This window comes from Symphalangus syndactylus, chromosome 5 (genome assembly GCF_028878055.3).
Source record: "Symphalangus syndactylus isolate Jambi chromosome 5, NHGRI_mSymSyn1-v2.1_pri, whole genome shotgun sequence".
NCBI classification, from domain to species: domain Eukaryota; kingdom Metazoa; phylum Chordata; class Mammalia; order Primates; family Hylobatidae; genus Symphalangus; species Symphalangus syndactylus.
In genome coordinates this window covers 79,837,056-79,852,338 of record NC_072427.2, presented here as the reverse complement: position 1 = coordinate 79,852,338, position 15,283 = coordinate 79,837,056, and the positions used below count along the sequence as shown (strand labels likewise).

The following is a 15,283-nucleotide window of genomic DNA, read 5'->3' as shown; positions in this document are numbered from 1 at the left end:
TGCATTAAAAAACCAAATAAAAACCTCTAAAAATAAATAAGGAAGAAAATCCTAATGGGAGAATGGGAAAAGACTTAATGAAATCCAAATTGCCAATCATTATGTAAAATATGACCAATCCCACTAGAAAAAAAGGAAATAGAAATTAAAACTTTTTTCATGTTCAAATTGGAAGATTCAAATAATAATGCCAATTGTGGATGAGGGTACTTGGAAGCTCTCATATATTGTTAGTGGGAATATAAATTTTAAACCAGTGTGAATATGAACACTTCCTGGGGAGAAATTTGGGAATACTACTAAGAAAATCTTTAAAAGTGGCAATCTGGCTACTTTTTTAAAACAGCAACTTAGATTTCATTCAGGCTCTTCATACTGTTTGGATATAGGGATTTCAACAAGGCCAGACAGGTCAGATCATTGAGTTTTTATCCTGCCTCATTCTGGGAAGAGGCATATATATATATATATTTGTTTGTTTCTTTTTTTGAGATGGAGTTTCACTCTTTGCTCTTGTTGCCCAGGCTGTAGTACAGTGGTGCAATCTTGGCTCACTGCAACCTCTGCCTCCTGGGTTCAAGTGATTCTCCTGCCTCAGCCTTCCAAGTAGTTGGGAATACAGGCGTCCACCACCATGCCTGGTTAATTTTTTGTAGTTTTAGTAGACGGGGTTTCACCATGTTGGCCAGGCTGGACTTGAACTCCTGGCCTCAGGTGATCCACCTGCCTCAGCCTCCCAAAGTGCTGGGATTACAGGCATGAGCCACCACGCCTGGCCATATATATATATATATATATACATATTTTTTTTTTTAAATAAACAATGACTCTAGGTATAGAACATCTTATTTGCAAACAGTTATGATTTTCTTTGAGTCAGTGCCCTGTTTACTGTCTAAAACTAGTAGCTATGCCTATACTCTTGATGAAAATGTTTTGAAAATTGGAGGCAAAGCACAAGAAGACAAATGACCCAGCAAAATACCTGATACACCCCAACTGCTGAATCACCTGCTAAGGTATTTCTAGGGGCTTGGAATTTTTTTGGGGAGCTAAAACAAATTTAGCTAATGTGTGTAAATGGCATTTGCCGCTTTTAACACTTGAGTCATGATTGTTTCATTGCTTCTTGTGGAAATAATCAAAAAATTTAAATGAATAATTTTGTGATAAAAATGGAATATATTACAGAAGACCTTTAACATACATTCAGTGCCTGAATTATTGGATTATTGATAAATATGTCATTCTGCACTACTAGTGAGTGCCACAAATAATGTCTATTAAAGAAAACCTTAATAATATAAAGGTCACAAAATTAAATCTGGAAAAGATATTTTCTATAAACACAGACAAAAATAATTTATAATCACTTTATTTCTTTTTCAAAGTACATATGAAACAGAGTAAAATTATATTTCAAATGCTTTCCACTTTCTTTTACAAAAGTAATCATAAACTGTATACTTCATAACAGCTTTGAGGTTTAATTGTTACGTAATTCATCTGAACCTGACAAATATAGTCACACGTTCTAAAGAAGACATTGTAAAAATACTGCATTGTGTAACATCTTTTAAAGGTGGTTGCAAAAACATTTGTTCTAAGTAATACAATTATATGCTGTCAAGTTTCACAAATGACTGTTTACCATGTACAAAAGCCAGAAACACGAATTTCAAAAGATTTTAAAATTTCTGTTCTATAATATGGAAATCAAAGATACTGATTTGAACAATGGCCAAGTATTAAATCACAAAATTCAGCTGAAAAGTCACCTTATGAACAAAGACTAAAGGTACAAACAAATCAGATATAATGGATCCGAATAATTTGATGTTGTGTGTGAAATGACGAATTTTAGTGGTTCCTGGCAGTTTAGAATAATTGGCAACATCTCGGACTATTCGTTAGTGGACTCATCACATTTACAGTGTGAGGCATTTCTTTTCGACTTTGACTTCTTTTTCCTGAAATAAAGGTTTTGCTTCATTGTCCATAATTTCTCCATATTTTGCAGGTGAATCCAATCACTTCTTTCAGTTGGAAAGGTCAATGACAAGTTAATGTGAATGACACCACTTGGGCTGGACTTTTTGTCTACAAAACAAACTATAAATGCAAATATTTTGTATATTAGAGTCAGTCTACCTGCTTCTTATTTATACAGTGATAAATTTTTTTTTTTTTTTTTTTTTTGAGATGGAGTTTTGCTCTTGTTGCCCAGGCTGGAGTGCAATGGCACGATCTCGGCTCACCGCAACCTCCGCCTCCCGGGTTCAAGTGATTCTCCTGCCTCAGTTCCCCGAGAAGCTGCGATTACAGGCACGCACCACCATGCCCGGCTAATTTTGTATTTTTAGTAGAGATGAGGTTTCTCCATGTTGGTCAGGCTGGTCTCGAACTCCCAACCTCAGGTGATCCGCCCACCTCGGCCTCCCAAAGTGCTGGGATTACAGGCGTGAGCCACTGCGCCCGGCCTATATACAGTGATGAAATTTATGAAGCTATTCACACTGGAGATTACTATGTTCTTTAAGTGGAAAGTTTCAAGGGTATTTTTAAAGAAAAACCAAAATTATAATGAAACTCACAAATTGATCTATAGAAATATAAATAGAACAAATCATGCAATTTTTGTACAGAATAATTTAATGACCAGTTAGTACATATCCTAGGGATTATAGGTTGTTTTGGGTCCACAAACTTTATTCTATGGAAAAATCATAGCCGAATATATTTCATATATTGATGTTCAGATTAAGACAATTAAAAAAAAACAATTTTGAAAGAGATGATGAAATAAACATCGAATGCATTAACCTTCCAACATTGAGATTTATTTCTCTTAACACTTTTGGCTTATATCTATAATATTCATTAATATCTAATAAATTATTTTTGAGGGACCAAAACATGAAATTGAGTAACTGAGATCCACCACACTGTGCAGTAAATAAGGGGATCTGTGTACATACAACAGATCACACTTACAGCAAAATTTCAGGAGAAAATGGCTTATTTTTACCCTATGCCTGACAAGATCAGGCATCACTTTGCTCTTTGGAGAGGGCTCTCATGGTACAGGTGAGTTTAGAAGAAATTATTGTCAGTTTGAGATAAAAATATTTCCATACAAACGTATCTAGCAATAGCAAGTCATTTCTAGTGTCTCAGCATAGAATCATCCTAATAATTCCTCCTGGCAGGAGTATATTTAAATCATTTCAGGCATGAAAAAGGCTACCCTTTCTCTTAAACATTGTCTACTTATTTTTCAATCACCACCTCTAGTATTCAAAATGTTTGCATTCAGTAAACTGTTAAGTCACACTTCCACTTCAGCCTTTAATTTAGTGCTTTATTCTTCTAAGTCTCTGTAGCACAATGTTATTGTGCCATCAAATCATACCCTGGTTTCTTATGATGAACAGGATGAAAGTGAAAATAACCTTTTACTTTGATGAGAAGACACTTGAACTGAGTATTAATTAACTGCCACTGTTCAAATACACATCTTTTTGGTTAACTGTTAATGGTAGATGACTAATTACTAATACATCTTTTATTAAATTACCATTCCATTTAATTAACAGAATATTGAGTAATAAAACATAAAATTCTTACCTAAAAGGGTGTCACTGAATAATGTATTGGAAACAACATTTAGTTTAATTAGCTGTTTCTCATATAAAATATAAACTCATTCTTTTCTTCGAAATAATGGGTCTTTACAGCAGGTTCAGATGAATCATATCCTGAGCCATGTCACTGAGTTAACGATTAAATGCTCTGTCATAGGTTTTTTGGGAACAATATTAAATCATATACATTTCTCTAAAAGTTAAAACACATGTCTTTTGATTTTGCATCTCAATATCGTATTTCCATATGCTTTAACTTCTTTGCTCAACTGTCATTTAATTGTTTTACTTTCATTCTTTGAATCATTTCTCATTGACAGCAATACATTTTTAGCCTAAAGTTTATAAAAATTTAGATCAAGTAGTGTACCTCCAAACAACTAGAGTAGCTTCAAGAACAAGTGAAGAAAAATCTGCATTTTCTTTTTATTTAGTAGAGGTCAAATGATGTTCTCAAATCCTTAACAACTCCAGGTGTTTTTATTAGCAGGTAATTAAATTACCTGGTAAGTATTACAACTAAGGTGGCAAAAAACATCAGACCAAATTCTATAAAAATATACGTTCTTAAATAATTTCAAGTACTCTTTTTGAGGAGGGGAAGAAATTACCACATGTTCAATGTTAAGATTTAGTGTTCCTTTATTTGTAACAGTCTTTGGCTCTTTTGGTAACTGATCCTCGAATAAGTTATATATTTTCTTATGGATAGTAAAAGTTGACCACAGGGTTGGAAGTTTGGCTTTTTCAATTTTCCAGTAATTCATCATTAAATGAATTCTTTAGGAGCTTGATACCTCATTATTGAGTTGCAAAATTTTCAAATAATAAACATTAGAGGAGAATAAACACAGTTGGGAATGTCAATTAAATATCACCACCAAATAGGTTCAAATATATTTGCTTTGATTTATCAAAAACCTGAGTCAGTATTGATCAGTTGTGATCTCCCTGCAGTAACTACAACGTGCACACACTTCCCAAAACTGCATAAGAAAGTGAGTGCTTGGCTCTGCTTTCCTGACTTTATTCCCCTAGCACTAGTCCTCATGATATTTGTTGCTGAACTGTGAATATATTCAATATGGAAATTTTTACATGTTAAATGAAGTATCAAAAACACAGGGTTGGCCTGACAAAAACAATTGTTGGGGAAAATATTATTAGGAAACCAGTGTGAAAAAAACAATGTTCTGAGTTTTATGAAAAGATATACTCCACAAACATGAGTGTTCTTTTCATATTCAATTCCCTCATCTCCCGATTGCCTGGTGAATCCGGTAAAAACAACAACAAATCCCTCTCCTAAAACTAAAAAGAATATCAATGTTATTATGCTAATGAATCAACCCCTACTCTTTTTTTTCCTAGACTTATCTTTCGTAAGTCCCTGAAGAAGTCTCTGAACTTAGATGTTCATTATATACCTGAACTACAACTTCATAATGTGTCAGTACTGTCATTAAAATGTGATGTCCCACACAAATGAGAGGAGATTTGTAATATCAAACCTTACTTTAAATACTGAAACTAAAAATATTTCATCTTCAATTACAAGCAGAAAGATGGTAAGTTATGTGTATATGAATGTGTGGGCTGTGTAGAGTGAGGGTGTGTTATATTAAAAGTGTTAGGATTACATTTTAATAATATGAACTGTCATTTTTAACAATCATGCCTTATTAATCTGAGCATAAACCTACCTCCTGAATTACATGAAAGATGAGTTGTGGTGAATTTTCTCTCCCTGATCTCTTTCTCAGGATTAACACATACCCTTGCATGATGAGTTTATTCTAACTTCAAGGAAACGTTTAAAAAATTATTTTAAAAACTTATTTTAATCTACAATTCCCATATTAGAGTCTTCTGATTGGCCAATGGTTCACATTTTTTCATCACAAGCATTGGCTTTTTCTCCTTAGGGAGTAAAGAAAAGCGAGTTTCTAAGAATCAACAAAAAGTCCTTAAAATGTGTTTTTGGGTGAAAATAATTATACTCACTTAGGAAACGTAATTGCTAATTTACTTTAAGCTGCAGTTATATCTACTAATAAAACAATTGTCTCCAAAAATGTCATTCTATTAATAGTATAATTTTTTGTCTTCCTATTTGAAAAGTTTTATTTCCCAATAAAACAAATGATTTCAAAATGCAAGTGTCATCTTTCATTTTACCTATAGCAAATAATTCTTCTAGGCTTGACAAGGTAGCCACATGTTTTCAAACAGCTTTCTTCTATTATTTTCAATGAGAAAATGTTAGCTAGGAGTACCTGTTTTCCTTAGGGTGGTATAAGCATTTTTGAAAAATTTGAGGCTGAACTGTGTTTGCCTTTAAAATGTTAACATGCAAAATATTTACCTCTTAATTAATAGTAATGCCATCACTATAAGAGATGTGAACAAAATTTCAAGGCTTTTAAAACTTTTTTTTTACTATTTAGAAATAATGAGAGTTTACAAAAATAAAAATTTCATAACCGCTGATAAAATTTTCTCATCCAGGTAAATATATTTTTATTTTCTTGCCTTTTTTAAAAAAAAAACAACAGCAATTTTGAAATAAGCTTGAAATATTTACTATCTATACCACACATCTCAAAAGTAAGGTTGGGGTAATTCAGTATAGATACCTTCCAACAGGGCCTGAAAATGGGACGAAATATGTTGACCTGATTTCAAAGAAAGTTCTGTCTTGTAAAAACACTTGCATAGTTTTTACATGTAGTGGCCTGAAACTTGATCCTTATGAAGGCAAATGCCTTTCATGCAAGGACTGGAGGCCTGGGCCTTTAGAATTAATTTGTTTATTATTATTAAGCATTGAAGTTGTATTATTAATATTTATAGGATATTTCTATATGTTGCTGAAAATAAATCATCCTTTCTTTAAGAAAATACTCAATTCCAATGATTAGCTTCTGACTGGGTTTAAGAGTCACCATTACTGTGTACAATCTAAACGATGATGAACACAGACAGTGTTGTTCCTTTGGTGTCTGTTAGTATGGTCTATCAGAAATACAGGATCTATATGATAGCTTCAAGTCACAAAAAATACGTGTCACAAAAAAATACATGTCACAGTACTCGAGAACCTTATGAACAAAAAATGAACTTCTGATTCTGTTCACTTAGAAATACTAATGCTACATTTGAGATGAAGATTATTAGAATTTTAAAAATATCAGTTAAACAGTGCAACAGATATTTGAGCCAACGTTACAGCAAAACAGCATAAAATGGTAGCCACGACGGCTCAGCCTCCGTTTTTCAGCCAATAAGTGTTACTTCTTAAATTTATATTCAAAATGATTCTTTAAATTTACAGCTTTGTCTGTATATTTTAAAGAACAAGCTTGACAGACAAAGTTTTGAGTTTAGCAGAGCCAAACCTCACCAAGAAAGTAATTTTCTGAGAATGAAAGAAAAGTATTATCAGATAAGGAACATTAATTTGATTGCGCAAGGATTTAATGTTGTGTAAGTTAGGTTCAAAATCTCCTTTTAAGTTTATATAGAACCAGGTGCACAACTAGAAATGAACACAGTATAACAAAATCAAACCCACACATATATGACATGTGCTACTTTATACAATAGCAGCATAAACTACATGTAATTTTAGGTAAGTATGAACTGTTTAAAAAAACATTTCTTATGCAAAGAATTACAACATAGTAAAACACTCTTTGTGCTAACAGGCATTCGACACGAAGGCTAAAGTACCTTATGCAACTAAGGACTATATGTATTCAAGTAAAATGTATTGATGTTCAAAGTTAAAAAATCGACAATAAAAGTAAATAAAAAAGTGCACATCAAGTTTGTTCATTACTACAGATATACTTTAAATGAGGAAACCAAACCTTCCACTTTTTTTTTTTCTGATTCAATGAGCACGTGATCCTGGGTTCTTAATATCATGGTCTCATTTTGGAGGCATTATGGTGTGGAAGGTGGTTTAGGAGAAGGGCAGGATCCTTGACTATCAAAACTGGTCGCCCGGCCAGGTAACTGAAAGACAAAAATTTCATAATATATGATCTAGTACAGAAACAGAACATAGTGGTTAGTTGTTGCTCTGTTTTAATAGTGAATATTCAACCATAATATGCGAATCTGTGAAGAAAAGAAATACATAACTCCCTTTGCCCTTCAGAAGTTACCTTCTCTGCTACCATGAAGGGACACAGATGTCTCATAGAATGTAGGCAGGGCATGGTACACAGATGTACATGGAGCAGCCCTGCGTAGACAACTATTTATGACTGCAGAATAATTTCAAATTTTACAACAGAGTTTTAGCTCTTTTCTATAAAAAATAAATGGTTTACTTCAGTAAACCATTCATCTCGGCTCACTGCAACCTCTGCCTCCTGGGTTTAAGCGATTCACTTGCCTCGGCCTCCCGAGTAGCTTGGAGTACAGGTGCCCACCACCACACCCGGCTAATTTTTGTATTTTTAGTAGAGACGGGGTTTCACCATGTTGGCCAGGCTGGTTTACTTTGGTGAGGGGCAATTTCTAGGAAAGAGCATAAGAGGTTCCAAACACAAGAGACTGCATTCCACTTGCCCTAAGGCAGGAGCTGATCACGGAGGCAGTTAATGAGATGAGAACTGCGTTTGGCAGATGGGAACCCCAAGTGACAGAGATACTTTCTCACGATCCTTAAATGCCTGTGTGTGTTTAAAAAGTTTAATTACAACACAACGAATGATTATCTAGATAAAAGGAACCTGATTTTCTTTTTCTTTTCTTCTTTTTTTTTTTTTTTTTTGAGATGGAGTCTCACTCTTGTTGCCCAGGCTGGAGTGTAGTGGTGTGATCTCAGCTCACTGCAACCTCCGCCTCCTGGGTTTAAGCAATTCTCCTGCCTCAGCTTCCCAAGTAGCTGGGACTACAGGCACCCGCCACCAAGTCTGGCTAATTTTTGCATTTTTAGTAGAAATGGGGTTTCACCATGTTGGCCAGGCTGGTCTTGAACTCCTGACCTCAAGTGATCCACCTGCCTCAGCCTCCCAAAGTGCTGGGATTACAGGCGTGAGCCACCATGCCCGGTGGAGAATCCGATTTTCTACATGATACTTTAGTCTTTGTTGTACCAATGGACACAACTCTCGGATAACTGTTCCCTACTCGTATTTATGCCTTCTGTGACAATAACATATAAATTACATACTTATTTTTCCTATAATGCACAATCCAGCTAGTTCTTAGGTCCCTAGTCCGTATATTCTGTTTGACCAGTGAATGTAGGAGCAGGGGTTAAAAGGAGCTATTTTGCTGGAGAATGTACATTTACACAATCTTGTTCTCAATAACTATCTGGGATCTTTTTCTGATGACTATATTGTAGCTTATATATATAACTTCCTGTATATACAGTTATGTATATAACTTCCTGTATATTCAGTTATGACAAAAAAGTGTCTACACGTTTGTGTGCCTATTACACAATTCCCCTTCATCAGAGAAATGTAAAGCTGCTTACTAAGCACTAATAAATAATTAATATGCCCTGGATCATAAAGCACCTTTCTCTCATTCCTTGAGAGTTCTTGCTCACATTATCTCACTTCTCCCTGCATCATCCCTGTGAAGCCGGTAGAGGCATGCAGTTCTATTTTTGTTAAATATGGAGAAGTGTAGTTGGAGACGGAGTGAACAGGCTGCTCAGAAGTAGACAGCCAGAGAAACAAAATTAGAATCCACCTCTCCATTCAGAGTGATTTCATGCCCAACATGGCTTTACTCTCCTTTTCAGATTTTTGGAATTAATATTCACTTTTCATACTTAAGATCAGAACCAGGAAAAGAATACTAATTATACAATAAGCAGTAAAGTGTACTTTAGACAACATTCACTGTTGAAACAAATAATAACTTTCCAAGCCGTGAGCTACTCAGAGAATACACGTCTATACTTATAAAGTTCTAGGGGAAAACATCAAGTGACTGGGTATCTGTGTGTGTGTGTGTGTGTGTGTGTGTTTGTAGATGCATTTGTGTGTGTGTGTCTGTCTTTCATGATTTATACTAAATTATGAAGTCAGATAAAGACTTGACGTATTCACATATAAACAGATATTGACGATGACAGTTCACCTGTGTGAGCATGCAATGCTCATTTGGTGTTCATCCTATTTCCCTATGTCCTGAGTAACACAGCCTATGTCCTGTGACTAAACTGAGATTAGAACCTCGTCCCACTGATATTTAGTCAATTATACTGCACAGCCTCTCCCATTCAGTCTGCGCTTTCTTGAATATATTCTATACTACTTCTGGACCCATTCTTTCACCAGTCCCAGGTGAATTTTAATTTAAAGATGACTTCTCTTGGAAATGAAAATCCAGAACTATAACACAGAAAACAATCCCATTCAATCCAGTCCCTAGTGCCAGAACAAGAAGCACTAAGCACTTAACATTCAGCATTTCTTTAGTTTGACTCTGAGTTTACCACTATTTCAGAGTCATAGCAGAAACACAGAGGGTAAAGTAACTTGCCCGAGATTTCACAATAAGCAGTCACACAGCAAAGCCAGGCCTTGAACTCGACTAAACTGACATCTCAATATTTTAAAAATCTGTGGGCAACTTTACTTTCTGACCAGAGCTGAGGGAGACATATCTTTCTCCTTACACAGAAAAGTTATATTAGCTGACAGCACCTTTATTTAGGGATTGTTGAACACTTTAGGTAAGGTGGCTTTTTTTTATGGAAGAGAAGGACAAAAATGCAGTTTCCAGTTAGCAATAAACTTACTAGATTGCTCCAGCACTCACTGATGTAAGTTTTCAGGCTATGCAAAAAAAAAAAAAAAAAAGACTTGCAAATTGCTTACTGTCCAAAAGAATATGAAGCCCAGAAAATGTAGTGTTTTTTAAAATCCAAGAAGGCACACAGAACTTTGAATATTAAATGTTAGAGAATGTGGGACAAAAGCAAGAACAATCTTTTCTATTTTTTTTTTTAACAAGGGTGAATACATAAAATATCAGATAAAGGTTAGCAGATAAATAATATTTAAGTAAAAGAGACAACAAAAAGAGCAGATGTAAGGAACTCACAAGCTTACCTCCAGCAACGGGTGCCAGTGCGTTATTGGTTTTCGATGATAGGCCAGCATTTCATTCCAGTGGTCTCGCCCAAGACCTTCAGCGTCCAGTCCCGTTCTGCACACTCCTATGACCTCATTGTGTCCTACCCTATGATTTGTGGAATATTATATTTTCATTTCCAACATTCAAAGATAAAGGGGGTTTCACAAATATTAGTAGAATTTTAAAAATATGATTAAAACATTAGATTCTGTAATTTTGCAGATTATACTACTTCAGACCGAATGAAATCTCTGAAGTAAATCAACATTTACTAAACAGTATCAACATTCAAAAAATGAATGTGTGTAAGAGGCACCCACAAACCATTTCAGTGCTTTGTAGTTTAAGCACATTTCATCATAATAAAAATGGCATGAATGAGAAACACCAGTAGGTCTTTACCTATATGGTGAGTGTGTTTCTTGGAAGCAGTCTTATTTAATACAAGTCATGTAAAACAAATCTTGTTCTTTCCACAAAGCTTAATGTTTTATAACGATGTTTAGATTTCTCACCAAGAAATACAGTACCAATTTTCTTTAATTGACTCTAAATGATATGTCAGTGTGTTACCACTTGTATTACAATTAAATAGGGCAGGCTTATGTTCAGTTGCGTGGCATATGATTTATTTTTGCATAACAGAAAACATACTGGACAACATTTGTATTTTCTGTTCAGGTCCTGCTTTCATAGCAATGAATCAAGATGATAATAGTAACAGTTAATATTTTTGAGAGCTCATTATGTGCCAGTGTTCTAGGTAGTTTAAATGTACTGACCCAATTAATTCTCCCACCATGACCATGAATATCATTATTATCATTCTCTCATTTTACAGATAAACTAAATGCCCCGAAGGTTAGGAGCTGGCCTGACTTTACACACTTAGTAAGAGGCAGAGGCAGGAGCTGAATCAAAGGAGTTGTTGACTCAAGGGCACTTGTGGTTAAGGGGCTTCTCAAGAATGGAATGTCATTGAAAGGAGTTTCAATTTTGACAGACATCTCCAAAGATACTTTTGAGATGATTTTAGACAATTTCATTACTTTTTTTCCCATCATTGATGTAGATATGTATATGTAGTATTGTTTTCTTTAATATGAAATTTCCCAAACAAGCATGTTTTTAGGTACAAAAATTTTGTCTTCCTGTGTATATCTTGTAGTATCCATTTCCCTAAAATTGCCTGCGTGACAAATGCTCAGTTGTATCTACCTGCATTTATTGCTGTGAGAAATCAATAGGGGTAATTGGCAAAGCAGAATAGGGCTCTTGATGAAAACATCTGCAACTTTTTTAGTTTGAAATTTCAGTGGATTCAAGAGTTCTCTCTCTCTTTCTAAATAGTAGTCACAAGTTAAATTTTTTTTTTAAATTATAAATTCATTTCTAGTAGACAGTGCTTGCAAATGTTATTTTTCAGTGTTTTTCCCCCTAGCTCTAAGCCAGAGGAGAGCACATTAATTTCTCTCAGTTATAGGGTTCTGGTGATGATAGTATAAAATGGACACTTCGCATGTGTTTGTGTGTTTTAGAACAAAATAAATTTACTAAGGTACTGTTTATGTGCTGATAATTTTGTAGGTTAAAAACACAAGTATTCATTTCCAAAAATTTTATAAATATAAAAGGCCAAATAATAAGAGGAAGTATATACTAAGGCCCAAATAAGAGACATAAACCATTGATGGGACAAGAGTTCAGAGGAAGAAGGGGATTGGTCAGCAAAGCAAGACTTACAGAGGTGCTGACATAAGCCAGGCTGTGGGGCGTTGGTGGGACAAGATACACAAAGCTGGAGGACAGTCCAGGCAACAGGGAGAGACGGAGGGCAAAGGTAAGAGCTGCAGTGGGAAGGATCTTCAGAGCTGCATAGGGGAGGTTGCAATGTTTTCATGAAAGCAGGAGTGACTCAAAGAGTGTGATCTGGAAGAACTATCCATAAAGCAATGCTTTAAGATTGATGTGAAGGCATCAAAGCTGTATCCTTATGACTGCTCATTCACTTTCCACTTACTCCTCGTTGTTCACAGTTCTATATGATGAAGTTTTACAAATGGGAAAAGTGATTCTCAAAGTGATTATGTAACGTGTCCTCTCATGCAGCTAGTTGATGATAGAGCTCGGGTAGGCATCATGATATTCATATTCCAGCCTAGTTGGTAAAACAAATTCTGTTGATTATAATCTCTGTTGTTACTGTAAAAAGACTCCAGAATAGCGCTTTCTTGAATATGTTCTATACTACTTCTGGACCCATTCTTTCACCAGTCCCAGGTGAATTTTAATTTAAAGATGACTTCTCTTGGAAATGAAAATCCAGAACCATAACAAAGAAAACAATGAATTTTGAAGGAATCATTATTCCCTCCTCCAATTTAAATTAAAACTGTTGTAGCAGTAAATGACCTGAAAAGCTGAGTTTGGCCTGTGCATGAAGACATGGCTGCTCTTCAGTGAGAAGAGAGACACACATACCTATCGTAATCCATGACCGCAATGGAGAGGCTGACCTGGTCCACGTTCTCTGGAGGGATGTCAAAAATAATGGCCTCATTGTACACGGGGTTTAGAGTGTTTTTCTTTGTAGTTGTTTTCCTCTTTTTTAATCTTCGACCTTCACACATCAGGGACACTTTGACATAAGGATCTAGGAATAAGAAGATAACTTTACTAAAATAAAAGGAATAGTACAAAGCATACATAAAACTGCAGTTTATTTTTAGTAAATAAGACCTATAGTACTAAGGCCTATATTAAGACCTTTAGTATTACCAATTTTAAATTTGTCTCCAAAAAAAAGAGTAATTGTAGTAAGGTTAATTTCTTTCAAAATGGTCTAGAGTAAGAAGATCAAAACTTGTGAAAGACTTAGCAACATTGTACCTAGACAGATAGAGATGATCACAATAAGCAGAAATTGGAAAGCAAAAGCTATACTTGGAATTTTCTTCAATTACTGGAGAAGAACCTAAAATTAAAAATATCATTTGCTTGATAAGGAACTTGGATGGAAAAAATGATACTTACAAGTGATTTATTGCATGCACAACAGTAAATGATAAAAGGGGGGATATTTGGTTTAAAGATGGCCACAAAAAGAAGGCTCCTGATATGCCATTGTCAACATCATGCCAATTACAGGGGAAAAATTTAGTTGGGCTACATTTTTACAGGCCAAAAGGATCAGATAATTGATAACAAGTTCTGCTACAGCTGACTTGATATCTATCCTATTACCTTTACCATCTTAAATTGTAAAACTGCTATAGTATTATAGAAAATTATATGATGGTTACACAAAATTTCCAACAAGCCTTACTTTTGCACCTTTTATTCAAAGCAGGCACGGTTTTGGGAGGTGATACTGACATTGGGTTGAGTACACTAGACAGTTAAACAATCAGTGGCTGCTATCTTAATTTTTTTTTTCATTCTGACCATCCTCTAACTGTAGCACCAATTTTTTTTCCCATTTCCATAGTAATACATTTTATTTCCATAGAATAAACCAAAATGATGGCAATATTAATTTATTTGAGCACGTGAATCCTTCTTAAACTCTTGAAATGTGTATCTCTGTATTTCCAAAGTATTCCCATCAAGAAGCAAGGTATTCGTGGCTGGAAATACGGTACGTAGAGGAAAACAAGCTAACAGGGTAATGTTAATGTCTGTTTCCTATTTATTTTTAAATTTTTAAATAATAGGAAGTACGTCCTAAGGAGAAGCTCATTTCTGTGATACAGCTTTGTGTTTGAGAACACAGGCCTAGGCCTTCTAATGAACAGTGAGAATGAGAGGCATGGATTACCCTTTGTAACTCCCGTCACGTCTCTGACTACATTTCTCTGCTTGTGACAAGGATAATTTACTGGCTCTTTAGTTGATTCACAACCCTGTTGTGAGGATTAATGAGGAGGTGCTCTCAAAGCATGCGCTTCTCCGATGAAAAGTTTCATATAAATAAAATGTAATCTTGCACTTAATTATAACTTTGATGTTGTTTTCTTGACTCAAAATTTGATCTCTTTTCATACATAGTAAAAAAGAGTAGAATAAACAATTTGCAGAGGACAGTTTATTTTAAATTCTTCAACATTTACTGACCCAAGACTTTTTCACCAAAATTAATGTAGAATTTACTTGTTCTACTTTCACATACACACTATGTATCGCAAATTTTAAAAAACGAACATCATGACATAGTTCAAAAATCCATGATAGACAGATATACAATAAGTAGTGTCTCTCCTATTTGTCTTCATCCCTTAGTTTTTGTATATCACTTCAGTATTTTTAATACGGATATTAGCAATATGAATATATATTCCAAATTTCCCCATTCTTACACAGAAGGGTGCATAATATTCATATTAGTTTTTTACCTCCTTTTAAAAATTCACTTGTACATCCTGGAGCTATTTCCACACCAGAACTTACAGTTCCCTTATGTTTTTTTGTGATGCAAATTTAGATTTTGTTGTTGTTCTGCAAAACCACAAATTATAGATCTTCCC

General features: G+C 34.7%; 1 protein-coding gene across 2 annotated transcripts in view; it reads right to left on the bottom strand.

Annotated features, from left to right (window-relative positions):
* Positions 1–1,359: 1,359 nt before the first annotated feature.
* The window catches only part of SYT10 (synaptotagmin 10), a 68,465-nt gene continuing 54,541 nt past the window's right edge, over positions 1,360–15,283 (bottom strand). The window contains exons 5-7 of one of the 2 annotated variants that reach the window (XM_055276969.2): positions 13,242–13,413; positions 10,736–10,865; positions 1,360–7,664 (exon numbers count right to left, since the gene is read on the bottom strand). In XM_055276969.2, coding sequence (XP_055132944.1) covers positions 7,593–7,664; positions 10,736–10,865; positions 13,242–13,413 — 374 coding nt within the window. In that variant the 3' untranslated portion in view covers positions 1,360–7,592. The remainder of the gene's footprint in view (positions 7,665–10,735; positions 10,866–13,241; positions 13,414–15,283) is intronic. The other variant, XM_063639213.1, reaches the window with a different exon arrangement.